The sequence below is a fragment of the Ovis aries genome, chromosome 4 (genome assembly GCF_016772045.2).
Source record: "Ovis aries strain OAR_USU_Benz2616 breed Rambouillet chromosome 4, ARS-UI_Ramb_v3.0, whole genome shotgun sequence".
NCBI lineage: Eukaryota > Metazoa > Chordata > Mammalia > Artiodactyla > Bovidae > Ovis > Ovis aries.
The window spans coordinates 68,458,495-68,484,705 of record NC_056057.1 but is presented as its reverse complement, the minus strand read 5'-3'; the positions used below and the strand labels follow the sequence as shown (position 1 = coordinate 68,484,705).

At 42.8% G+C, this 26,211-nt stretch overlaps 1 protein-coding gene across 2 annotated transcripts in view; it reads left to right on the top strand.

Moving 5' to 3' along the window:
• The window catches only part of CHN2 (chimerin 2), a 343,495-nt gene that overhangs the window by 32,524 nt on the left and 284,760 nt on the right, over positions 1 to 26,211 (top strand). Inside the window, exon 1 of one of the 2 annotated variants that reach the window (XM_060414780.1) lies at positions 35 to 25,278. The exons of the other annotated variant lie outside the window; for it this stretch is intronic. Coding sequence (XP_060270763.1) covers positions 25,098 to 25,278 — 181 coding nt within the window. The 5' untranslated portion in view covers positions 35 to 25,097. Of the gene's footprint in view, positions 1 to 34; positions 25,279 to 26,211 lie in introns of those variants that run through there. 2 annotated transcript variants of the gene reach the window in all.

The following is a 26,211-nucleotide window of genomic DNA, read 5'->3' as shown; positions in this document are numbered from 1 at the left end:
CTAAGGCCTCCCCCTGGCCTTCTGGTTCCCACAGCTTCTTTTCCTTTATCTCAAACCAGTTGGAACTGGGGCTTCTATCATCTGCCACTCAACAAAAATAACCTTGAGTAATCCAAACCTGGTACCTATGGTCCAAGTTCAAGAGAACTTTACCCTTTTGTTTTATCCCAGGATAAAAGGGTACTTTGAAGTACAGGGTGCTTATAAGTCATTGCTTCTAATTTGTAGAGAAGCTGACTTCAAAAATGTATATATGCATATATTTACACATACACAAACACAAGTATAGATATGTGTATTACATCTTCATAATGTCTAGGTCAACTATTTAATTAAACTTGTTACAAAGAAAATAAGCTCCTCATTGGGCAATATAAGGAAATAAGTACACCAACGTAGAGAATTTGTTGTGATCAAAGTCCAAGATGATTTGGCTGCAAGCACAGTAGCAAAGGGGGGTTGTTTGTCCCTTACGACCTCAGGTTTCAAGGAGGCCAATCCACCCACATAGCTCAGGGCAGGGTGCCAGATAAATGAGCCTCTGGCACTGGAGCCCCGTTCTCCTTCCTGAACTCTCGGTTCACGCCTACTCTTCCTTTTGCTCCCACTCTCTTCCAGTTTGGCCTGGTTTCCAGGCATAGTGACATGCTTTCCTTTCTGGCCCATGGACTCAAGGATGGAGTCACTATCCAACTTTAACCCTTAAAGCTCCCAGGCCTACTTGCTTGGTCCTACCAGCTCCTGGCACTCTTGACCTCCTTCCTGGGCTGGGGGTGCTGTTTCAGTCTTCTTTGCAAGAGGAAGGGGGGAGAGGAAGAAAGTTGAGATGAAAGAGTAGCAGATAGAAAAAGGGCAAAGGTAGTATATTCCCATACATGACTTTGAAGTGAAGTGAAGTCGCTCAGTCATGTCTGACTCTTTGTGATCCCATGGACTGTAGCCATGGGATTTTCCAGGCAAGATTATTGGAGTGGGTTGTACATGTCTTTGCTACTGCTAAGTCACTTCAGTCGTGTCCAACTCTGTGCAACCCCATAGATGGCAGCCCACCAGGCTCCCCTGTCCCTGGGATTTTCTCCAGGCAAGAACACTGGAGTGGGTTGCCATTTCCTTCTCCAATGCAGAAAAGTGAAAGTGAAGTCACTCAGTAATGTCCGACCCTCAGCGACCCTATGGACTGCAGCCTTCCAGGCTCCTCTGTCCATGGGATTTTCCAGGCAAGAGTACTGGAGTGGGGTGCCATTGCCTTCTCTGGTACATGTCTTTACCTTGTCTAAAAATACTCCCCACTGGCAGAAAAGATGAAGCTGAACATATGGCACATGCTTCTTACTGCACCAGATTGTAATATTATACACTTGGATTACAAAGTCTGGATATTACAGCCATAAACATATGTAAACATTTTTATGTTTTGCTTAAAAGGAGAAAAAATCACCAATAATATATTTATCCTAATGAGTTGATTACTGAGATCAATTAACGATATTCCCAGGTTCTAGGCAGAGAATCCCTTGGATAGCAAGGAGATCAACCCAGTCAGTCCTAAAGGAGGTCAGCCCTGAATATTCATTCATTGAAAGGACTGATGCTGAAGCTCCAATACTTTGGCAACTTGATGCGAAGAGCCAACTCATTGGAAAATACCCTGATGCTGGGAAAGGTTGAGGGCAGGAGGAAAAGGGAGTGACAGAGGATGAGGTGATTGGATGGCATCACCTGTTCAATGGACATGAGTTTGAGCAAGCTCTGGGATGTAGTGAAGGACAGGGAAGCCTGGCCCAAAGAGTCGGACACGCGTTAGCAACTGAACAACAACAAGATGGAGAGAATGTCACCTGCTTCAGTGACATGCTACACAGCGGCAATAGTGATGATGGTGTTTCTCATTGGTTCTGTGGTCACTGTTTGCCACAGCTGTGTTTTCTAGGATAGAATCCTAGGACTGGAAGGAACCCTTAGATGAGGGATTGGAAAACTGTAGTCCCCTGACCAAATCCAGCTCCCCTGTTGTTGAGTTTATTGGAACCCACCCATGCCCATCCACTTAAGTGTGATCTGTGGTTCTTTTGTATACCCTGGCAGAAGTGAGTGCTTGTGGCAGTGACTATAAGGTTGATAAAGCCTAACGTATTTGCTCTCTGGTGTTTTACAGAGAAAATCTGCTGACTTTGCTTTAGAAGGTAATTTAAATTCATTAGCCTATTTTCTGATTGTGTTTTTGTAGTATCAGAAAAGTGTTTGCCCAGTTAGTAATTATTCCTAGGGTAAAGACTATGTTGTCTCATTGCTATACCAACTCTTTGTAACCAAAAATTCTTTGCAAAGATAACTTACCTAAAACCTTCATGACACAAGGTAGATCCAATTCCTCTTCGTCTGTTTTTCTTTTAGCTGCTCAATGAAAACTTTTCATATATTTAAAGAAATTGCCTAATTTTTGTCTCCCCCTCTCCCCCCAAAACCCACAGGATAAAATCTATCCCTTTTAATGTTTCAAAATTTTGAAATTTTTTTTGTGGTTTGTTTACAAAACCTTTTCCCTTCTCCTTGATGACTTTTCTTTATTATACTGAGAATTGGACATTTTACTTTGATAATATTTACCTGTTACAAAGTGCATTCAGGCGCATAATCAGTTTGCATCTCAAAATATCTTGGGAGGTCAGCTAGGGTTTTAACTATGCCCATTTTTCAGGTAAGGGGCAGTCCGCTGTTTAAATATTGTCACAGTGTTATGTGGCCACAGCAAGCAGTGGAGGAGAATGTGGTTAAATTAGCAAAAATCCATCACCGGCAGGAGAAAATGTGTGTGTTTTGCAGGGAGGAAGACGTTCAATGGTGTCATCTTTCTGTCCAAAGGGCAATATTATCTACTTATCTTTTCTGTATTACTAGAGCCAGCCCACCTCCTTCCCTGTTCTATCTGTACTGTTTGTTCTGATGTGCTAAATTTAGTAGTCCAGTTTGCCCAAATACGTTGATTTTGGAGTCTTATCTTTGAAGATATTCTCTGCTGTCCTCTTTTCTCATCATCATTTGATGTTACATGAAACTCTTCTTTGAGTCATTAATGAAAATATGAAGCGACAGAAACAAAGTGGTATCTCCTTAATAGTTACATATCGTTCTCAACCAAGCACAAAGATCGTGTAGGGGCAATGCTGTGGAAATATGAAAAAACCATCGTTACTGTACTTTGGGGGTGGTTATTTTCCAACTTATTTACTTTAGCCTTTTAGATGTTTCTTTGGGGACCAAATTGTAGCTCTGGTTCTATCATTAGCCCTTTAGATGATCGGTTGCAGTGTATCAGGGAGGGATGTAGGCTGCTTCTTGAACATTCTGCATCTGTAGTTAAATTTAACAGTGTTTCCTATTTTGGTTGTATGTTGCCTGTTGTTCACCTTTTATCCTGGCAAATGATCATGATTCCTATACATACAGATCATCTTAGTAATTAAGTTTCTCATTGTGTGGCTTCAGGTTATTGCAGTTTAAGTACTTATTTTTATTACTAATAATATTAGTCAATCATTCAAAGCCTAAACCACTTTTCTTTACACAAACAGCAGCAACTTTTCCCTTCAGCGTATTTGTTTCTGAGTCATACAGTTCCCGGTGATTGTGTTAGGAGCAGAAAAGGCCCACTTGGGTTATGAGACCCCAGGCTGGAACTGAAAGATGCTAGTGAGGACATTCATCCTCAGATTTGTAAACAGATTTGTAAAACTAGGGCATTTTATGAGGACATTTTGGGGAGAGAATAGATTCAGGACCTTGCTGTCATCTTTATAGTCAGAATTAGAGTGAGATGGGACTTTAAAATAGGAATTTCTCTTTTCTTACCCTTTCTTCCAGTCTTCCTTTAAAAGCAACTTTAAAAAAAAATGTCCTTTGTGTTTTCCTAACCTTCTCCCTGGTTTAGTGGCGAGCTCTTATTCTCATCTCACCAGAATTTCTTCTCATCCTTTTATGTGCACAGCCAGGAAGCCTTCCTAAATCACTCTCTCAGCATCACAGCTGCTTTCTCCCTTTGAGAAACAATATACTCTAGCTCTTCTTTTTTTTCCCCTGTAGAGTTACATTCAACAGATACAATTTCCATGTCTAAGAAGCAGTCACCCTTGAATTCCGCAGACTTAATTTCATTCTGGTAGCTTCAAGCCTGCAAACAAAACGAGTGACCTGATACATATTTCCATTCAAGAACAGAGGTGCACTTTTTTTTTTGTAGTGCTGGGGTTTGGCTGAGGCCGTCACTTTCCATCTGAGCTGACCATGAGTCCTTTTGTGTGCATTCACATATTTTAGAGTTATCGAATGTCTGTTGAATGCAAGATGCCGTTAAATTTTGCAGGCTTCTAACTGTTATTTATACTCCCCATGAAAACTTCAGTTATTTTTATGACAAGCATTATTTTAAAGGGACAGTGGTGACAGTGGCTATTCATTGATGATTTTCATTCCGTGGTCCTCACGTATCTATAACATGTAGCGGTCTTTATAATGTTTCTTATATGACTTCATTTCCATTGTCCTGTTGTTTCTTTTTGCTGGGAGATTTATGTTATTTCTACAATTCATATTGTTTTTATTTGCCCAACTAGTGTCCTTTTCTTTAATTTTTCTCAATGCTATATTAAAGAACAAACTGGTCATAGAGGTTCAGAGCTTGGGTTCCAGAGTCTGTGTGCCTGTTTTTAAAACCCACCCTGCCATCAAACTAGTTGTGTGACCTGGGCAAGATATATTGTCTCTTTGTGCCTTAATTTCATTTTCTCTAAAATGGTGTTAATAATACTACCTAACTCCTGGGGTGGTTGAGAGATTAAATGAGTTAAGTCATGTTACGTGTTTCAAAAGGAGCCTGATATACGGTAAATGCTCAACAGTGGCAGCTGTTATCATATTTCTTGTTCTCTCCCAAAGAGTAAGAACTATTTGAAACATTGTTTTTCTTCAAAATCCCTTGCAAAACCTCATAATAAAAATGAATACTCAGGAACATACTAAGTAACTGTGGTGGGCAGAATAAGGGTCCCTCAAAATGTCTACATCCTATTCTTTGTAACCTGTGAATGTGTTTATATTACATGACAAGGGAACTTGAGGTTTTGAAGATGCAATTCAGGTTGCTGTCAGCTGACTGGGATGGGGAGAGTACCTGGGTCTTCCCACTGGGCCCAGTGTATCACAAGGATCCTTTAAATATGGAAGAGGTAGACAAAGGAGTCAGTGGCAGAGGAATTTGAAGTAAGAAAAACTCAGTGAGCTATCGCTAGCTTTGCAGATGCAAGGGACCACCAGCGAAGGGCTGCTGGGCAACCTCCAGAAGCTGGAAAGGGCAAAACAGTGGATTCTCTTTTCCCTTGAGCCTCCAGGAGGAACACATCTCTGACAATGCCTTGATTTGACCCCACCAAGACCCATTTTAGGCCTGAGAACAGTCATATAATAAATATATTATATAAATGTATGAAATGTATGATACATTTATGTTAGTTTAAACAATCAAGTACCTGGTAGTTTGTTAAAGAAGTAATAGAAAATTAATACACTGACCACTGACTGAATAAAAAGATGCATTTTTTGAAACAATGAAACCAAAAAAGGATACCAATGCAAGAATTTGTCCTGTAAGAAGACATAATGGCTGAAAACATTTTTTTAAAGTAGTGGATTCTAAACATTCCTTGGTCAGAATCATTCCTTTAAAAAACAGCTCACATGCAAGTAAATATAAAGTTTTGCATAAAATTTAGCAAGACCCACAGACCACATGGAAACCCTCCATTGACCCCAGGTTATAATTCTAGGTTTGTTCAGAATTTGATAAGACTCAGCCAGTGACAAGTTTTTAATGATGACCTAGGAGCATTTGCTATTAGACTGTCAGAGTTGTCTGGTACTTTGAGGTTCTTCTGAATCACTAAAGACTCTATAAATGCTAATTAAAGCTACAAGGTAATTTAGACGTTTGGGCCATCTTTTCTGTAAAGTTAAAAGTTTAGAACCTTATTCTCTGTTTCTCAGTTTACTGTGGTAACATTATCCCCAAGTCACATGATCCTTCTGTACTCATATTCTCCATTTTTAGAAAAGATTCATAATAGCGTAAGCCATTAAATTGCTGTTTTAAAAGGTGATTTGGATGCCACAGTAACATTTGTGTGCTGGTTACCTTTGTGCTGTGCTTGTGCTTAGTCACTCAGTCATGTCCTACTGTTTGCGACCCCATGGACTGTAGCCCACCAGGCTCCTCTGTCCATGGGGATTCTCCAGACAAGAATACTGGAGTGGGTTGCCAAGCCCTCCTCCATGAGGAGGAGGTGAAAATGAAGCATACCTTTAGTATACCTTATTCCAAGGTTTTGTTTGTTTTGGGGCAGTCATGAAAACATATTTTATCTTTGTATTATAGGAAGCGCTGGAATTTATAGGAGATTGTATAGGTGTTCTGTGTGCTGGTATGGTTTCATTCATTCATTCAATAAGTTTTGATCTAAGACCAACTGAATTCCAGGCATGGTACTGGGAATGAGGAACGCCAATGACAAAGAAACCACACAGACTCTGTTCTTGAGTTTACAATCTTCTTGTGAGCTTCATTAAAAAGTAAAATACTCCTTGGAGGTATGGTTTAAATGTCACAGCCATTGTGCACTGTACAGTGAGTTGAGTTTACCAGATCTTGTCTAAAAAATAAGTTTTCACTGGAGGAGGAGAAGAGGTTAGAAGTCCAATAAGAGTCAAAGGGGGGAAAGTAAGATTTCTGTAAGGAGATGAGAAAGAATGACAAGAGCATCATGGAGTCAGTGACTAATCATTGTTGTTGTTGTTCAGTGACCAAGTTGTGTCCAACTCTTTGCAACTCCATGGACTGCAGCATGCCAGGCTTCCCTGTCCTTCACCATCTCCCAGAGTTTGCTCAAACTCGTGTCCATTGAATTGGTGATGTCATCCAACCATTTCATCCTCTGCCACCCTCTTCTTCTGCCTTCAGTTTTTCCCAGCATCAGGGTCTTTTCCAATGAGTCAGCTCTTCACATCCGGTGGCCAAAATTATTGGAGTTTCATTTTCACCATCAGTCCTTCTAGTGAGTATTCAGAGTTGATTTTCTTTAGAATTGACTGGGTTGATCTCCTTGCTGTCCAGGGAACTCTCAAGAGTCTTCTCCAACACCACAGTTTGAAAGCATCAATTCTTTCACTAATATTGGATCTCTCTTCCAGTGGATCCACACTGTTCTTTAAAAGTTCTGGTGAAGAGTGGGTAAGTGACAGAGAGGGTGTGGGATGGACAGAGGTAGCTGATGTGACCCACTCAGACCTGGCTGGAAGCCCATCTCTGTGACTCATGGAGGACACAGGTCGCATTAGCAAGGCTCGCATTTCCCACAGGCTCTCCTGGACCTTGTCATGGCTGTTTGTAAGACTGAGTCTTTAAGATGATTGAGAGCTACCACAAAAGGAGCTGTGATTTCACAAACAACTTCACTGTCTCTGCTTTAGCTTAGTTGCTAGAACCAGAGCATGTAGAACATTCTCACCCATGATTTCCTGAAGGACTGGATGAGGGAGTGAGAGAAGAGACATGTATTAGTTTCCCGATGCTGCAACAAATTACCCCAAATCCAGTGGCTTAGAACAACACACATTTGGTTTCTGATAGTTAGTTCTTGAGGGTTATCATTCTCAAATGGGTGAGCAGAGCTGCATTTTGAAGGTTGCAGAGGGAAATCCATTCTCTTGCCCTTTTCAGTCTCTAGAGGTTGCCCCCATTTCTGGACTCCTGGTTCCACGTCGCTGTGGTGTTTGCTCCAGTTCTCATGTCTCTTTCTATGTGTCACCCTCCTGACCCCCTCTTACAGGGACTCCTGTGATTATGTTGAACCTACCCTGGTAATCTAGGAAAATCATCTCATCTCAGAATCCTTAACTTAATCACCTCTGCAAAGTCCTTTTGGTCATGGAAGGTAACATTTTTATAGGTTCCAGGGATTAGAAGGTGGACATCTTGGGGCCATTATTCTGCCTACCACAAAGTGTTGAAGATGTTGGCACCCAACAACCAAAATGTTTTGCTTAAGGCCTTGAAACCAAAACCTCAGCCCCATCCAGTTTTGGAGCCAGACAAGCCTTTATAACCCCAAGATGGACGTTTTCCATTTCCCATTATAATGAACGTGATATGAAATGTTTTAATGTGAATAGAATTAGCAATATCTTATCTCACGTTTGGCTCAGTGGGGAAAGTTGGTGGAAAACAGCAGATTTCCAGGCTGTTTGCCTTGCCTTTGCAGGTCTGTAAATTCCTCATCAGATTCCAGACTGTTTCAGTAAGTCCTCATCCCATTGCCTTTCGAGTGAACTTCACACTGTTTTTTTGGACAGACATGCAGACCTTTTCAGCACATGTTATTCTAAAGCTGTTATGAAGATTTCAACTCTCCGTTCTCATAGTTAGGTGTCATCACGAAGCTTTGCTTTTTTCCCCCCGGATAACTCCAAAAGTCTGGGAGGACAGAGAAGGGTGAGAGGTGGGAAATGAGCATTTGACTAGAAAAAAGGCCATTGCCCAAAACCTCCGTGGGTTCCTTTCTGTCTAACATCTACCCTCCAGGCTAAAGCAGTGAGAAAAGCAGGTCTCAAGGCCAGGCCTGGAGGCCAGAGATCCGCTTTGAGCCAGGAGATTAGGTAATGGACCAGCAGCCTCAGGACCAGACAGAGGCCCCAAAGCTAGACAAGCAAAAGCTGCAAATAGGAGGACAAAGGAGAGGCTGAGTAAAGGGTGGTGCAGAGTGGACAGTCTTGTGCAGGAAACATTCTCTGCATGGTATCTCTTCTGTATGATTCCGGGGGGCCAGAACAAGATCTAAAAGGAGCAGGCCTGGGCTTTGTATTGCACAGCATTGTCTATATGGTGTTTTAAGTTGCTGTTACTCCATCATTTGAATCTTTGTCACTTGCACTTTGACATCTCCCCCCTTTAAAGCTAAAGCTAATATTAGGCCTAATATGTATATTACCCTCAAACTTAATATTGTCAGGCAAACTAGTAAATAGCTTTTTCCACTGGGAATGATCATATGTAAGTATGATCTTAAGAATATAGAATATATATATATATACAGACACACACACATTTTGTTTAACAGTTATTTATTGATCATCCAACCTTGGTTGAATTATGTGCCAAGGATTCTTCGAGGCACTGATGATACAGTATTTAACAAAACACATCAAAACCCTGTCTTTGAGATGCCTATGTTCTACCTGGGAGTGACAGACTACAAACAAAAATAGGTTCAAGTTGGTGAAGGAGAAATAAGACATGGACAGGGATGTACAGTATTGAGGAGAGCTGAGTCTGAGATCAGGTGATCAGAGAGGGCTTTCCTGAGATGGAGGCATTTCTGTAAAGTCAGAAGGGATTGAGGGTGATGGCCAGCGGATATCAGAGGAAAAGAACGAACCAGACAGGGAAACAGCGAGTACAAAGACTCTGAGGTGGGCATATGCCTGGAGCTTCAAAGAACAGCAGAATGGCCATTGTGGCTGGAAGAGAGTGAGCAAGGCAGGGAGGGTAGTAAGAGATGAAGGCGGTCTGTGTGAGTGGAGGGTGGTTCACAGATCTTGAAGATCCTAGCAGGAGCTCTGTACATCTCCTTGGCAGGTGCTGGGCAGAGCAATCATGCAACTTGACTTTTATTTTCACAAGATTGTTCTGACCTCTGTGTTGAGAATGAATGGCAGGGTGCATGGGCGGAATTAATGGTAACATTAATGAGGCTATTTCAGTAATCTAGGAGAGAGACAATGGCTCGGACTAGACTTGATGGTAGTGGGGCTGGTGACACAGAGTTGAATTCCTGGGATGTTTTGAAGATAGAGCTAGACAGAATTTGCTGATGGACTAGACGTGGGAATGAAAGAATGTGGAGTCGGGGTGACAGCAAAGTTGTTGCCCTGAACAACTGGAAGAGTGAATGGAAAAGATGGCAGGAAGAAGAGGCTTGGGGGAGACCATCACTGGTTCAATTTGGATATTCAGTTTGATATACTCATTGGACATGTCAAATAGGCAGTTGGATTTATGGGTCTGGAACTCAGAAAAGAGATTCTAGCTGGAGATAGGAATTTATATTTATACATACACACATACCATAAAGCCATCAACTCAGTCCCCACCATCACACCTCCTAAAAACCATTAATTCTAGCCTACACTTGTCACTGCTCTTCACTACAGTACCTTTGCCTAAGTAATGAAGATCTTATAGAAAGCTCTTGGTTCTGGACTTCTTCCTATATTCTGATCTGATTCTTCCAGTTCCCATCTCCTTCCACCAGAGCTTATATTCTCTTGCTGAGCCTAGCCCCTGAGGTTGCAAGCTTAGTTACACTCCAGAGACATACACTCCAAACTCAGTGCCCAGGAGGTTAACACAACTGAGTGAAGTGGGGAGTGTGATGAACTGCAGAGTGCACACACCTCACTATGGACAGCAGCGTGATTCAGCTCCCACAAGGCCCTTCTGCCAGGGAGGGGAACCCATTGTAGCCAGTTCTTCCAAAAATCAAGACAGAAATCTGTGATTTTAAAACTGTTTTTAAACATTGGCAGCTAACTTACACATTTTTTTCAAGACTGTATGGGCCAAGCAGAATATATGTGGGGACCAAATCTAGTCCACAGGCCGCCTGCCCATCAGTGAGGAGCCTGTTGGACAGGCTGACTGGTTGGGTTTGGCTCCTGGACAAAACCACTTGGATTGTCCAGCTTGGTTTCCCACAGTGCAGGCAGAGGGCATGAACTATGCACCCTTGGGAGGTTCCCAAGGAACCCTGTTCCCTGGGCCTTGCTCCTTAAGGGCCTGCTTTTCTGGAAAGGAGAAGATACTTTCCCCAGCATGTCTCTGGAGAACATTTTATGGTCTGGTTTCCTTCATCCCTGTCCCTCCTGATGTTGCATCTCATTTCAAAAGCAGAATGAGTATTGATCCCATCTCATAGGTGAGACAGGTAGAGAGTACTGAATCAGTTCCTCTGTCTGGAATACTTGATGGTAAAAAAAAAAAAAAAAGATTGCCAAATAGTAGCTGAATGACAATCTGAGAGAGAAAGTTAGTCTGAGGGCAGGTAGAAGAAACTATATATTTTTCCAACAATTACATATTGAATACTTGCTAGGTGCCAGTTTTTGTTTTTTTTTTTTTTCCACTATGTGCTGTGTATACCAAAAAATTAAAATGCAGTCTGCTCCTAAGAGAGTCACAGCCTAGTAGAGGAGATAAATATGAAAGGAAAAAAAAAAAAACCTGTAGCAAAGTGAGGAGAGTGGCAGGGCAGGAATGCCGCAGAGCAAAGACCAGGGATGGAGGGAGGGTCACAAAGGCTTTTTGGAGGTAATGAGGGCTGGGTCAAATTTTGAAAAATGAGAAGTCTACCAGGTAGACTACTTGGAGAAGGCATTCTAGAAAAATGACCAGCACGTACAAGGTTTCAGAGGTATGGTATAACATGAAGTTAAAGAACTGTAGTCTTTGCGACAGCTTAAAGTGTGAAGGAAGGGGCAAAGCTCAGCATGAAACAGCAGGGTAGGAGAGAGTGCTGGAGACCAAGACCTGAAAGGCTTTGTCAAAGAGGAAGAAGGAACACTTCCCTGATGGTCCTGTGGTTAAGAATCCACCTGCCGATGCAGGAGACGAGGGTTTGATCCCTGGTCAGGGAGGATTCCACATGCCGTGGGGCAGCTGAGCCCAGGAGCCACAGCTACTGAGCCCGAGCCCACATGAGTCCGTGCTCCACAGCCAGAGAAGCAATTACAATGAGAAGATGGTCCCTGCTCCCCAAAACTGGAGAAAGCTCTCAAGTAGCAAGGAAGACTCAGCACAGCCAAAAATAAATAAATCAATTAAAATTATTTTAAAAAGAGGAAGAAAGAGGGTTTCAGTGCGTTCCCGTCTTCACTAGAAGGCTGCTATGGCAAGCATAATCTTGACTGAGAGGCAAGCAAATGAAAATTCTCTTTCTTCTTCCAAAATTTATGCCAAGAGGAGCACCACAATCAATCTGAAGCCACTTAGAAAGTTTGATGTAACCTTCATTAATTCCCTTGAGAACTGCCATTCATATAAGACATAGAACATAATAATATCAAACACTCACATGGTGTTTACTCTGTAAGACATTGTCTCGAGGGCTTTATGTGTAATGCATTCCTGTAACTCACTGAATTCTCAAAACCACCCTATGATGTAGTAGATCCCTGTGTAGTTAAGTGACTTGTCCAAGGTCCTATGGCCTGTAAGTGACAAAGCAGGAGTGGAACCCAGGCAGGCTACCTCTGGAGACCTTGCTCTTGACTGTTTTTTATAATGCTTCTGTCTGCAACCTCGTGGTCTTTCTCATCAGAGGCTTTGGAAGGCAGGTAGCAGATGTCCAGCAACCAGAAATGGGGCTGTTGTGTTTGTATAAAACCATCTCTTTGGCATTGTTGGGAGTAACAATTATAAATGTGAAAGGCAAGAATACTGGAGTGGGTTGCCATTTCCTTCTCCAGGCAAGAACTCTGGAGGGCTGAATTCAGGTGGTAGACTCTTACCTGGAAAATCCATTGACGGAGGAGCCCGGTAGCCTGCAGTCCATGGGGTCACTAAGAGTTGGACACAACTGAGCGACTTCACTTTCACTTTTTACTTTCATGCACTGGAGAAGGAAATGGCAACCCACTCCAGTGTTCTTGCCTGGAGAATCCCAGGGACAGAGGAGCCTGGTGGGCTGCCATCTATGTGGTCGCACAGAGTCAGACACAACTGAAGCGACTTAGCAGCAGCAGCAGCAGCAGCAGCCAACTCTTTAAATAGAATAAGTACCCATTATGTTCAGAAAGAACTGCAGTTTCTCTTTGATGCGTGTTGTGTGTTAGTTAAGAGCTGTCTTGGATAAAGAAAGGTAGAAGTTTAAATGCTGAAATTTTGAAATGAGAGTCTTTGATTGTTGTCTGGAGAAATCTGTTGCAGTGCCTTCCTCCTTAAAAAAAAAAAAGGCAAAGATTCAAATGGTAAATTTCTATGAGGAAAGCAGTAATTGTGGTTCTCAGGGTGAATGCTAGTCTTTTTATAGCATGACAACTTTTTTTGGAAATAAATTTCAAACTTCTATACATGTTAAAAGTATTCCCAGATGGAGGGAAACAAATCTATTTCTTTAATGCCTTCATTATTTACATAATCAAAAAAACAAGCATGGGAATTAATATCACTGAGAGATTTGTAAAAACAGACATATTTTGTGTCTTCTTTGAGATGGCTTCATTTTCTTAGAATTCCATTGTAATCTAATCAGTTAACAACTACATTTTTAAAATACGGCAATGGTAGGAAATTACCTTTCAGAAAGCATACCTTTTTTTCAGTGCCATGAAGAAACACGCAAAAAGCAACCAAAAAAGCAGCCTTTTAAAAAATTGCTCCTTCTGTTCTTATGTCTCATTTTTCATAGAAAAAAAAAAAAGTCCCATTTCTGGCATTTTCCACCAATTTGAGACCATTGTAGTTCACCTAATGTAGGTGCATTTCACTTTGGGTCACAGGCATAATCCTGAGAAGTTATATACAGATCAGAGTTTCCTAAGTTGAACCATTCAGTACACACTCAGATAGAAAGAGCGCCTCACTTGAAAGGGGTTCTATAGGGAGTCCTTTTGGGAAATGAATAAAACACTTCAGATGAAAGTATCTCAATATCCTCGTTTTTAAAATTCAGATTTCAATATACCAGTTTACCATAAAGTAGACACGCGTGTATATATAAATGACATTGTTTTACTCTGTGTATGTTATACAGATTCTGAATTTGTGGATCTTAAAATACTCCAGAAGTTGGCTTGCGAAATTTGGGCAGATAGGTGTTACCACTCATTGGGTTGGAACAAATGACAACAGGGAGCCAAGAAAAATTTTGCCAAGTCTCAAGACTGTCGAGGGAAGAAAATCCTAGTTCCCACATTTGTTGTCGGTGTGCTTGCCATTATATCTTTTCCATCTAAAATTACATAATTTAAATAAGCCTGAAGTTAATGGCAGTCCACTGCTATCACACATCTATTTTTAGAAGCCAAAAGTGCACCCACGTTGGACGGGACTACCAGGCAGAGTCTCAGCAGGATCTGAACATTCAGTGCCTCTTTTTTAAAAAGAAGTTGCCCTGAGTAACAGCACACTGGATTGTTCTATTGTTAATGCTAAGGAGGGAACTTCCTGATTTTTTTTCATTTTTATTTAGTGGTTTCTAAACTAAAAAGGAAATATTGAATGGTGCTTAATTTCAAGTCTATGGGTTATATAGTATTTGCTTCCCCCACGCCCACTTTCCCCTTTCCCTGCCATTTCGAAAGTGGTGTGTTTACTTATTTATGCTCTGGTGCTCTAGATTCCGAGGCTGGGATTTCCCCTTCTCCTTCTTGGTTGTGATTTTAATGTAGAAGAGAAACTGCTGGGGAGAGAAGCTGGCAAAGAGAGCAGGGGTAGCCGTGGTTAACCATCCTCATTGGCTGGGGGCAAAATGTCTGAAGCTATGAAGGACACAGCTCACCTCCCAGATGAAGGGATGCCCCAACCAAGGGACTCCTGTAAAGTGATTGAATCCTCCCCAATCATTTCCATTATTCCCTGTAAGGATTTCAAAGCAGGCATGATAGTATTAAGGCAGCAGGGTTGAGCCCGTGGGTTTTGTGTCCAGGGGCAGTGCAGCCTCCTGGCAGACTGGAAGGCTGTGTTGAAAGTGGTGAGGCTGGGTCTGGACTCAGTAGGAAAAAGTGCCCTGGTCGATTAGAAATGTCTGCTTTGGGTGAGGGATAAGGAGGTGTCTTGCATCATCTCCCTGAAGTGGGTGTTCTAGCTCTGATTAATAATTAGGAAAACAGCATGCTCATCCCAATTCTGTCTCTAATGAGCAGTGTAACTTTGGGCAAGTTAACTTCCCTTGGACTTGCTTTCCTGGCCTTTCTGACGGGAGTAGACTATACGAACCTTCCAGGTCTTAAGAGTTTGTGAACCCAGGCCAGGTCACGTGTGCTGTCCACTGCTCATGAATTTTCATCTTGGCCTCCAGGTCTCTTTTCCAGTCTGATCTTATACTACTTTTCAGGCAGTGTCTTCAGTTTTCTACGCTTATGTTCCAGGCCAGTTATCCATGTTTTCTTCAACATGCTCCATACTTTACTGTCTTGATCTCTTTTCTACAGTAATGTTGCTAAATGTCATGCCTCTGCCTTCCCCCTCTTCTTTGATTATCAAAACCCTGCTCATTTTCTAAGACCCTGAGCCTCATAGAACATTTTTTTTCTCATGGGACCTTTAATATTCAACAGCTTATTCCAACTGGCTTGCCTGCATATCCTGCCTGAAATTCACAGAGGGCAGGATTTGTGTTTCATTCATTCACTTTACTGTCAAATCAGGCTAACAGATTGTAGTAAACATTTCTTTAGAGAGGGAAACAAAAACTAAGGAACAAGGATAGAGATAATGTGGCAAGGAGATTCATTTAAGTTAGTACCTGTTGAATTTGAGCAAAACAGGATGGCAGGTGCTTCACTGGGGACAAGAGAGAGTGAAAAATAGTCTGTGTTTTCAAGGAGCTTGTGAATCAATTATCATCACCACCATCACCATCCCTTCCATTTATTCAATGCATATACTTTACCACATCCTTTACGTTTATCCTAAATTCTTAAAACAAACTTGCAAGGTGTTATCTCTAGTTTACTGATGAGGAAGCCAAGACCCAGAGAGTTTAAGGGACTTGCCCAAGGCCGCATAATTGGTAAGGGTATGACTGGCTTTAGCACTTCTGCTCATTATAATATATCCTCTCCAGTGGGGAGCGTATGATAAGGAGGGGCAGTCCCTGGGAATACTCTACTTTCTCATCTTCAGGCCTTTGCTCACACTCATCAGGCCACTTGGAACACCCTCCTTTCCCATAGCTCTCAGCTTGTGAAAAGGTTTTCCGTGCTTCAAATGCATCTCAGATATATCTCCCTCTTAAAGTGTTGCCTGCCTCCATTTTCCAGCTGGGGCCCTGATAATGTGTGAATCTGCAAACATGTCAAATGAATGAATGCATTCATGCCAACTTCATCGCTTTTTTCATTATGAAGTTTCTAAGAACATCTCGTGCAAAGTGAGCAGAGAATTCTTTTCCCTTCAACAAACATCTACGGAGCCCTTGGCAGGACTTTGATAACATACAGAGGAAGACTCCCAGCATTAAAACAACTGTTCTCTGCTTTACAGGAGAAGAGGTTAGGGTGACACCCATGATGAGATCATCGTCTGGGATTTATGCTCCATGGAGAGAATTACTTCTTGCCTCGGGCAGAAGCAGGGAGGTTCCCAGACTTCTCTTGTCCTCTTTCTGGTCCTGATCCACACAGCCCAGAGCGCTGGGGAGGAGGAGGGAGATGGGCACTGGGTAGGAGTGGACAGTCTCAGAAGGAACTGATTTGCTGAGAGTTGTGCAACAGAATAGGTTTCTGGAAGCATGTCAGAGCTTCTTCCCTCCACTCAGGAGTGAAGGGTCAATGTAAGGCTGCTCTTGGCATAGTTTATATTCATTGATCTTCCTGTGAGTAAGTGGTGAGGTTAGTCTCTCTGTCTTCCACAGAGGCTCAGTGTTTTGAGCTCACAGAGCTATGGATTCAAAGGTTAATAAGGCATAACTGCAGCCGGAAAGCAGCTCACATAACTTCAGTCTCACACATCATGTGTGGGTCATGATGGGTGTGCACCTAATACCTTTAGAGACCGCAGGAAGGAGCGATCTGTCATGCCTAGAGAGTGAAAGAGAAGAGTCCATAAAAGTGGTGATACCTTTGCCAGAACTTGAAAGATGGATGGGATTTAACCAGTCTCACAAGAGGTGAGGGAGCGACACTTCAGGAAGGGGGACCAGCAAGTGTGGAGAGAGCAGGTTGGCATAGCTGGAGTGTGGGGAGTGCAGGACTGAGGTCCAGTGAGAGCCACAAATTCTGGATCTTTTGTATCAGACATTGCTGCGTGTGTACATGCTAAGTCGCTTCAGTCGTGCCCGCCTCTTCGCGACACAGTGTACGGTAGCCCACCAGGCTCCTCTGTCCATGGGATCCTCCAGGCAAGAATACTGGAGTGGATGGCCATGCCCTCCTCCAGGGGATCTTCCCAACCCAGGGATCTAACTCATGTCCCTTATGTCTCCTGCACTTGCAGGCAGGTTCTTTACCACTAATGCCACCTGGGAAGCTCATCAGATATAGCTGATATTTATGCAAATAGCACAGCCACCCAAAGATGCCTCTTCTCCCTGCTGCATCAAGCAACTAGGCATGCTGTTGGCGCCTCCTCCCCACTTCATCAGTTATGAAAGTGGCTGCCCAACACCCTCCAGAGAACAAGTGCTCATTTGTCCTGTGACCGCATGCTTCCCCGGCCTTCAACCCATGACCAGCCTGCCCTACTTCCTGAGCTCAGCTTGCCAGAAGGATGCAGGCTGCTCTGATGTGCCACTGCGGGGGCTGCCATGCACACAGACCACCCCGGTGGCCCAGCATTGTACGGTGGCCTCGAAGGGGCCAGAACTTGTTTGTCCCGCCCCCTTACAAAGATTGCCAGCCCCTGGGTTACAGCAAACAAAACAAAACAAACAAAAGCCTTACTGCCCCTGACCGTGCATCACAAGTCCTGACCTTTTACCAGCCAGTCTTAACCTTCATCATATCACAGGCTGATCTACTGAGACAGGAGTGCTGACAGATTTCTATTGTTTCCTTGGCCAGCCTTCCCTTTTCAGGGCTTTGCTCTCCAATGAAAAACAAAACAAAGCAAAATGAAACTCTAGCAAGCCCCAAATCCTTCCCAACTCCTAATCCTCAGGTGGTCAGCTTTACGCTGTTTTGAATTTTGGTTTTGTTCTTGGTGTTTTGTTTTGTTTTTTAAGTGGAGGCATTGTTTCTTTTCTTTTTTTTTTTTTTTTAGAAAAAGCCTTACTGCATGGGGAGCCTTGGGTTTGTACTGCCTTGTTCAAGTTCTGTGCCTGATGAATTGAGGCACCGGCCTGGGAGAGCAGAGCTGAGACCAGGCAGCTAGTGGGGCTGTTAGACTCGGGGCTGAAGGGCACCTGGGTGCCTGGGGCTTGGAACACAGACCCTGTCTATTGAAGCCAAGCACAGCCGTTGGGTCTGACTTTGTTGCAGGTGATGGCAGGACATCTGGCTGGAGGAGAGGTCTGGAGGGTCTGGAGAGGCGATACCAGAGCAGGCAATAGTGTTATCAGGAAGAAGCAACACCTGATATCTGACCCCAGACCTGAGCTCTGAATTGACCACCTAGGACACTGGGCCTCACCATCATACCTGCCTTCAGACTACTCACCTGCCAGTTTTTAGGTCTATTCTGCCTCCAGGTCATTAGCCAAAGCTTCTCCAATTGTCTCTAGCATCCATTTCTTCCTTTCCGCATCTGTGGCCATGACTTTCATATAGGCCCTATATCTCCTCTAGGTTACCATTATTGACCCAATGATGAGTTCATTCCCGGCCTGGAGTCTCTCCCCATCAGGTCTGCCTTTTGGACCACCACCAGTTGTCTTTACCTGAAAAATGGCTCTGGTCACATTACTCCCCTCCCTGCAGATCTTCAGGGGGTTCCCACCGAGTAAAGCTGCTATTTCGAGGCCTCAGTCAGCCTTGCCCCTTCTGCTACTTCCTGTCTCGTTCTCTGTAAGGAATATGACCACTGCTCGTACCCTGAACATTTCCTGTAGCTCCTCACTCTCATCACTTTGCCCAGGGAATTAACAGGAGAGTTTATCAACTGTTAAACATGTAGTATTTTTAGGCCCCACCTTGAGGGACACACAGCAGTAAATTGGGGGCTGGAATCAATGCTTCGTGTTTAAAACTCTGGCCCCGTGGCTCTGTGGATGGGCCAGGTTGGACAGCCAGCTCCTCGGCCACACCGTTCCCGTGTGCTGGTGTGTTCTCTCCCATCACCAGAATCTTGTATGTTTTTCAGTGTCCAGATCAGACATTACTTCCTCCTTGAAGCACTCTCTGAGACCAGCAGTCAAAAATGATTTCTTCTTCTGCCCCGTAGGCTGGGCCTGTAGCCTTTGTATTCTAAGCTGTTTGTCTTTCACCTACTTGATTATAAGTTCCTTGAGTGTGGGAAGGGCATTTTATCCATCCATGTGTATCCAGCTTCCAGGAAGCGAACTTAAATTTAATAGCTGCTCAGATGTGAAAGATAGTATGCAATTGAATAACCATGTAAAAATGTAAGGTTATTACATTTACTTACCTGCTATTCTACACCTACCAAAAGCAATGACAGTGGCACGAATACCTGTAATTGACTCCTTTTAAAAAAACTTTCGGAAATGTGGATTTAAGCAAGTAGCAGCTTAAGTTGTTACGCTTTGTATAAGAACTGTTTTCTTCACTGTCTTGCCTAGTAAGAGAGGGTAAAGCTGCTGAGACTATCTGTATTGCCAAGACTTTGCTGACATATAACATAATGTTTATGATTGGCTGGTTTGTCTGCGACCATTTTCCCTGTTACATTTGCTTTTGTTTGTTACATTGTGTGTGTTTGTTTGTGTTACACCAGCACAAACACCAAGTCGTTCTGTTAACAGGCATAGTTTTATGGAATTCTCTGAGATGAAAAGAGTACATCAGGAGTCAGTTGTTCATAGCTGTTACAGCAACACCTTTATTGATATGTGTGCGTATTTTTCATATCCTTTTATCTGCATTGCAAAAATGAAATTATATATCCATTACCAAAATTAGATGGGAGATATATTGGATTAGAAATGCTTTCTTCCTTATCCTTAAAAGACCAAGAGGCTCTTCTTTGATAATTCTATAAGACTTAAATTTCCTTTTTTCATTTTTAAATGTTACAGATAGGAGATTAACCTAGTTATGCTTCGCTTGTATAAGGAGTGCATGTCCCAAGAAACCAGGCAATACCAACAGAGATTTCTGATTCAGGAATGTACGAAAGATATGTGACTTGCATGAATTATAGCACGACTCATTAAAGGATATAAAAGTACTTTGCAAGTAATTAAATATTTTAGACTAGGGACTCTGATTTCCTGTTAAATCTTAAGACGCTTCCTGCTATAAAGATTCTTCCCTTTTTTTGCATGGCTGGAATTTCTTTATAATTTAGTAATATTTCTAATGCATGTTAATCATAGGCAAGGAGGGCAAGATTGAAAGAAAATCCTAAAATTAACAAACCAACGTTGTTATGTATTTACTCTGCAGGACACCTTGTAAAGGACTGGGACTTAAAGTACTTGCCGCTGATAAGACCACTTTTTAGGGTTGTTATAGAGCTGAGAGGTAGTAAAGCACCTGGCATGGTGAGTGCTGAATAAATGCGGTAGTATTTTTTAGAAAGCTGTGTAACGTGTGCAGAATTTCAGAGAGAAAGAGTTAAAGCCGTCCAGACACATTAGTAATGTTTGGATAAACAGAGATTTCACTCTTTCTCTACACAGTGTTTAAGCTTCTTCATATGGGGAGAAATGTGTCAGTATGTGTAAACTATGAATGTTTGTTTTCAGCTATGAACATGAAGCCAAACTTGGAATTAGGAAGATTTTCATCATAGAAACAGAGCTAATTATGTACAATTCAAGACAATATAAGACTTGGTGCGTGACACTTAAAAATTCAAGCAATTAAAATCAGGTGACAGTGGTTTGTTTGATTAGCTTTTTGAAGGTGCTTTAAATTTTACATCTCAAGAATCTTCGGAGAAGGCAATGGCACCCCACTCCAGTACTCTTGCCTGGAAAATCCCATGGATGGAGGAGCCTGGTAGGCTGCAGTCCATGGGGTCTCGAAGAGTCGGACACTGCTGAGCGACTTCACTTTCACTTTTCACTTTCACGCATTGGAGAAGGAAATGGCAGCCCACTCCAGTGTTCTTGCCTGGGGAATCCCAGGGACGGGGGAGCCTGGTGGGCTGCCATCTATGGGGTCACACAGAGTCAGACATGACTGAAGCGACTTAGCAGCAGCAGCAGCAAGAATCTTATTGCTGTACATATGGGTTTAGACATAAATGCATTATCTTTAACCTCTAAAGAGCCTCAGAAAAGTCCTGAATCAGGGCCCTGCCACTGTTGTAGGTCAAATGGTTGCACCCTGCCCCAATTCATGTCCAACTAGAACCTCAGAATGTGAACTTATTTGGAAATATGTTCTTTGCAGATGTAAGTAGTAGTAAGATGAGGTCATGCTGGATGAGCATGGTTCTTAAATCCAAAGTGACTCATATTCTTATAAGAAGAGTGGAAGATGCAGACAGCCACACAGAAGGAAAGCCTTGTGATGATGGAGGCAGACACAGGAGTGATGCTGCCACAGCCAAGTTACACCAGGGATTGCCCTCAACCTCCAGGAGCTGGAAGAAGCAAGGGAAGATTTTAACCTAGAGCTCTCAGAGGGAGCATAGACCTGTTGACACCTTAATTTCATACTTCTGGCTTACAGAACTGTGAAAGAAAAGTTCTCCTGCTCTAAGCCAGCCAATTCATGATGCTGTTACGGCAGGCCAAGGAAACTGATAGAGCCCCTTATCAGAGGTGTAGCTAAGTGCCCTGAAGTGCTATTTTCTGTCCTTAAGGTGGGCCTACTAAAACCCACCACACAAGACTACATGAAGATTACACATGATCGTGTATGTCAAATAGTTGTACATACATGCTTTTTGTCTTAAATTCGGTTCTTATGCAGCAAAGAGCTACCCCTTGTACAGGGTGAGATTATACCTTAGGGAGAGAGAACTATTTTCTGTAGGATCACACAAAAATGTAAGTGACATCTTCTGGGCAGTCAATTTCCCCTTAAGGGAAAGATTTAAGATCCAGAGTGTGGAGTATAGTATATAAGTTATAAACTGCACTTCAGTCCAAGTAACAGAAACCCAATTATAGTGGCTTTATCAAATAAGGATTAGCCAACAAGGCTCTCATATAATTTGATGTCCAAGATTATGCCTCTGGATTGGGAAAGAAGCCCCAGGGTGCCATCAAGGACCCAAGATCCTTCTCTCCTGCTCTGCCATCCTTCCTTACATGTTCATCCTTGCTACCTGAAGTCAGTTGCCCTGCTTCCAGCTCACACACTCATTCCAACAGGAAGAAGACTGTGTCAAGAAGGAAATGACAGCCCATGTTAAGAAAGCAGAACTTCCAGAAATTTTCAATACACTTTAATTCTCATTGGCTAGAACTGAGTTTCATGAACTCCCTTAAATGTGAGGGTGTATGGAAAATTTAGCATTTAGCTGGGCTTAGTGCTGCTTTGAACAAAATAAACATTCTATTTGTAAGGAGGCATGGGATCATGGGGGTCTTCCCTGGTAGCTCAACAGTAAAGAATCCACCAACGATGCAGGAGACAGGTTTGATCCCTGGGTTGGGAAGGTCCCCTGGAGGGGGGCATCGCAACCCACTCCAGTATTCTTGCCTGGAAAATCCCATAGACAGAGGATCCTGGTGGGCAACAGTCCATAGGGTTGCAAAGAATTGGACACGACTGACGTGACTGAGCATGCACTCGTGGACTGGGGATAGCTAATTAGCAGAGTCAGCCATAAAAGTGATTGTAGAAGAGGTAAGAGGTTAGACTAGATGATTCTTTCCAAGCGTGAATTTCAAAGATGCAGTTAAGCGATCATTTCCTACCCTCAAGGCATTTACAGTTTATACTGGAGGCAGAGTCTGGAGTCAGCTATGTGGAGTTCTAGCTCTAACTAGATAAAATGATCCTGAATGTGGGAAAGTTATTTATCCTCCCTAAGCCTTAATTCCTTCATCTGTAAAACAGGAATGATAATATCTACTTTACACTGTTATTTTGAGGATTATATAAATTAAATATTTAGTGTTAATTTGCTAAATAAATGTAGCTGTTATTTTCCCACTAGAGAATGAGCTCCCTGAAAGCAGGAATGGTATCTGACATGATCACCTGGTAACTCAGTACCTAGAATGTAGTCACTCTTTAACAGATCTTTGTTAAGTAAATGAATGGATGAGAGCACCAGTCCTAATGCAAATATGTGCTAAGTTGCTTCAGTTGCATCTGACTTTTTGTGACCCCATGGAATGTAGCCCAACCAGCTCCCTGTCTATGGGATGATTCAGGCAAGAATCCTGGAGTGGGTTGCCATTTCATCATTTAGGGGGTCTTCCCTACCCAGGGATCAAACCTGTGTCTCCTGCATTGCAGGTGGATTCTTTGCCACTGGGCCACCAATACAGCTGACCCTTGAACAACATGATTCTGAATTGTGCTAGTCCATTTATATGCGGATTTTTTTTCAGTAGTAAATACTACAGTACTGTATAACCTGTGGTTGGTTGAATCCATTGATGTATTTAATAGAACCATTTACACAGAGGGCAGATGGTATGCTTGGATGTTTTACCTTGCAGGAGGTCAACATCCCCTAACCCTGTGTCGTTCAAGGGTCAGCTATGTAAAGATTACTCAAAATAACTGAGATTTGTCGTTTCTCAAGTGAGGTTTTGGTGCATGTAGAACACTCTACATTTGGTGTAAGGTAGTAACAGTCTACGTTAAGGGAAAAGAATGAAAGGTTAAGGATAAGAAGTTGTTTTGATGAGTGTTGTTAGTTGCAGACAATAGAAGCCACTCTAACAAATTAAAGTAGATAATGACTTATCCTAGGATATTAAGAACCTTAAAGAACCAGAACTGTTCTAGCAATAACTCCCTTGCCATCACTGCTCATACTCAACCTTGGTGTTGTCAGGTAGTGAACTGAGAATCTCTGCCAAAGCTGCCCCAGACAGATCACACTCATCAGATCTGTAAGAAGAGCCGATCTCCCAGTACAGCCACTACTCTATACCTGCTCCTTCCAAATCTCTTGTGAATGTGTCTGCTGGTCAGAGTCCAGGTCACAGGTAGACCTGTAACTGCAAAGGAGACTGGAATTGTAGTTTTTAGGTGTCAAACTTGCGGAGAAGGCCATGGCACCCCACTCCAGTACTCTTGCCTGGAAAATCCCATGGACGGAGGAGCCTGGTAGGCTGCAGTCCATGCTAAGGGTCGGACACGACTGAGCAACTTCACTTTCACTTTTCACTTTCATGCACTGGAGAAGGAAATGGCAACCCACTCCAGTGTTCTTGCCTGGAGAATCCCAGGCATGGGGGAGCCTGGTGGGCTGCCGTCTCTGGGGTCGTACAGAGTTGGACACAACTGAAGTGACGCAGCAGCAGCAGCAGCAGCAGCTGTCAAACTTCTGTAGTCCGAACAGGTTTCCTAAAGGGGGATTGTAAAGGGTGCTTAGCTAGCTAGTGCTCAGTGTCTAGCACCAAAGTCTCTCTATGCAGCTGCGTGCAGTTGTCTGCCTAAGGTCATGGGAGGGTATGGCCACTGGGAGGAGGCTTTGGGAGACCAGCGGAACTTATTGAAGAGTTCAGGCCCACGTAGCCCAGAAGCCTGCAAAAGGCAGCTAAGAATGCACAATAGGATGCTGATAGGGGGTACACAGAGAGTCAGGAGAGCAGGAACACTGGGAGCAGTTGTCCCTGGAAATCTGTGGGTGGAACGTATGCAGAGGGAGACCTGTGCCTGAAGGCTCATGCTGGCAAGCTCACCTCACTGCCCAGCCATCCCCATTCATTCCCAAGCAGGGATGACAAAGGAAGGGTAGCTGTGTAATGTGGCTCCCTGACCCAAGCTTTATGACCCTCTAGCCAGTCCTAAGACACAGGCTGTGGAAAGGAACAGATCAGAAGACAAGAAGGAGCAGGAGCACCCTCCACACAGAAGAACCTTTTATTAGGGCTTTTCAGGCATGAGACTGGAAGGAGGGAGCTGAGTGATCTCTTAAAAAAAAACAAAAAACTTGATTAAAGATGTGATTTTTCCAGTCTTTCTCTTCTTTCTTATTTCCTTTTGTCTTCAATTTGTGTCATGTTTTATAGACTGTGTAACAGAGGTGGTGGGACCATTGAGTAATTAGCTGGAATTGATCTGGTAGAGAATCAATGTGGCAATCTGATCATTCAAGTTCAGAAAGAATCTTTTACAGAGAAAAAGCCCCCCAAAACAACCATGATTTATCCTCTCTCCCTTTATTTATTTTTGTAGGCCTTGTGAAAGGCTTGGCTGATTTACTGACATCTTTTCTTCCTTTGCAGGCCACATCCACATCAGTCCTCTACTCAGGTATACATTCTGTAAGGATGAAATCTATCTATGCAACTCGCAGTATGTAAAAACCAGTTTCTAGAAACGGATTCAGTTTAATGCCATTAAATGCAATCAGAAGTTACCAAGCATCTTACTGGAACTCACTTCCAAATGTAACCTAATCCAATTTACCTTTCCTTTGGTATTTAAGTTCCTGACAGCCAGTGTGGATATTTCTCAGACACAGCAGTTTGGCTTGTAATAGGTGCCTTTTCTTGCTTGCTTCTTCTTCATTCGTTTCCTGTTAGCATCTCGGTATGATGTTAGAGTGAGCATTCACTGCTGGATTATCGTTGATTCCAGACACAAAGGTGCTGCCATATCCTATATGATCCCTTGATTTCAGTGTCCCGGGTGTGTCAGATATGAATGACATGAATGAGACATAGCCCTGTTATCATGCCCCAGGTGACTTCTTACTCTATTTTAGAATCACAGTCATGTGATTGTGTGAGAACACTTTATCTCTAATAAACCTGGAGTCTAATGACTCTTTCCCACGTGATTTTAACGTTTCTTTTTCAATTGAGAATATTCTTTTTGAAGAACAAAAAGTTTGCACATGAACATTTAAGAGGAGGGAAAAAGCCATTTCCTATTCTCTCAACTTGAACACAATTGCAATATTTTAACTCTCACTTTGCAGTTTTGAATGTATGCCTTGAGGTGATTTAATTATCTGCTTCTGATCTCATCACAGAGAAGTGGTGGAAGCCTTGGGGGTGGGGAACTTTTCATTCCCCAATATCTTCTGCTTGAAAGCTGGTGCTCATGGATCATTTATTCAAGAAATTATTTTAAAACTCATTTTCTATTTCACATAAGTTAAAGCTGCATCAGACTGGTCTGGCAAGGCTGCTGCTCTTCGATAATCTTGTGAGACCTGGACACGTGAGCTCTGGGTTAGGG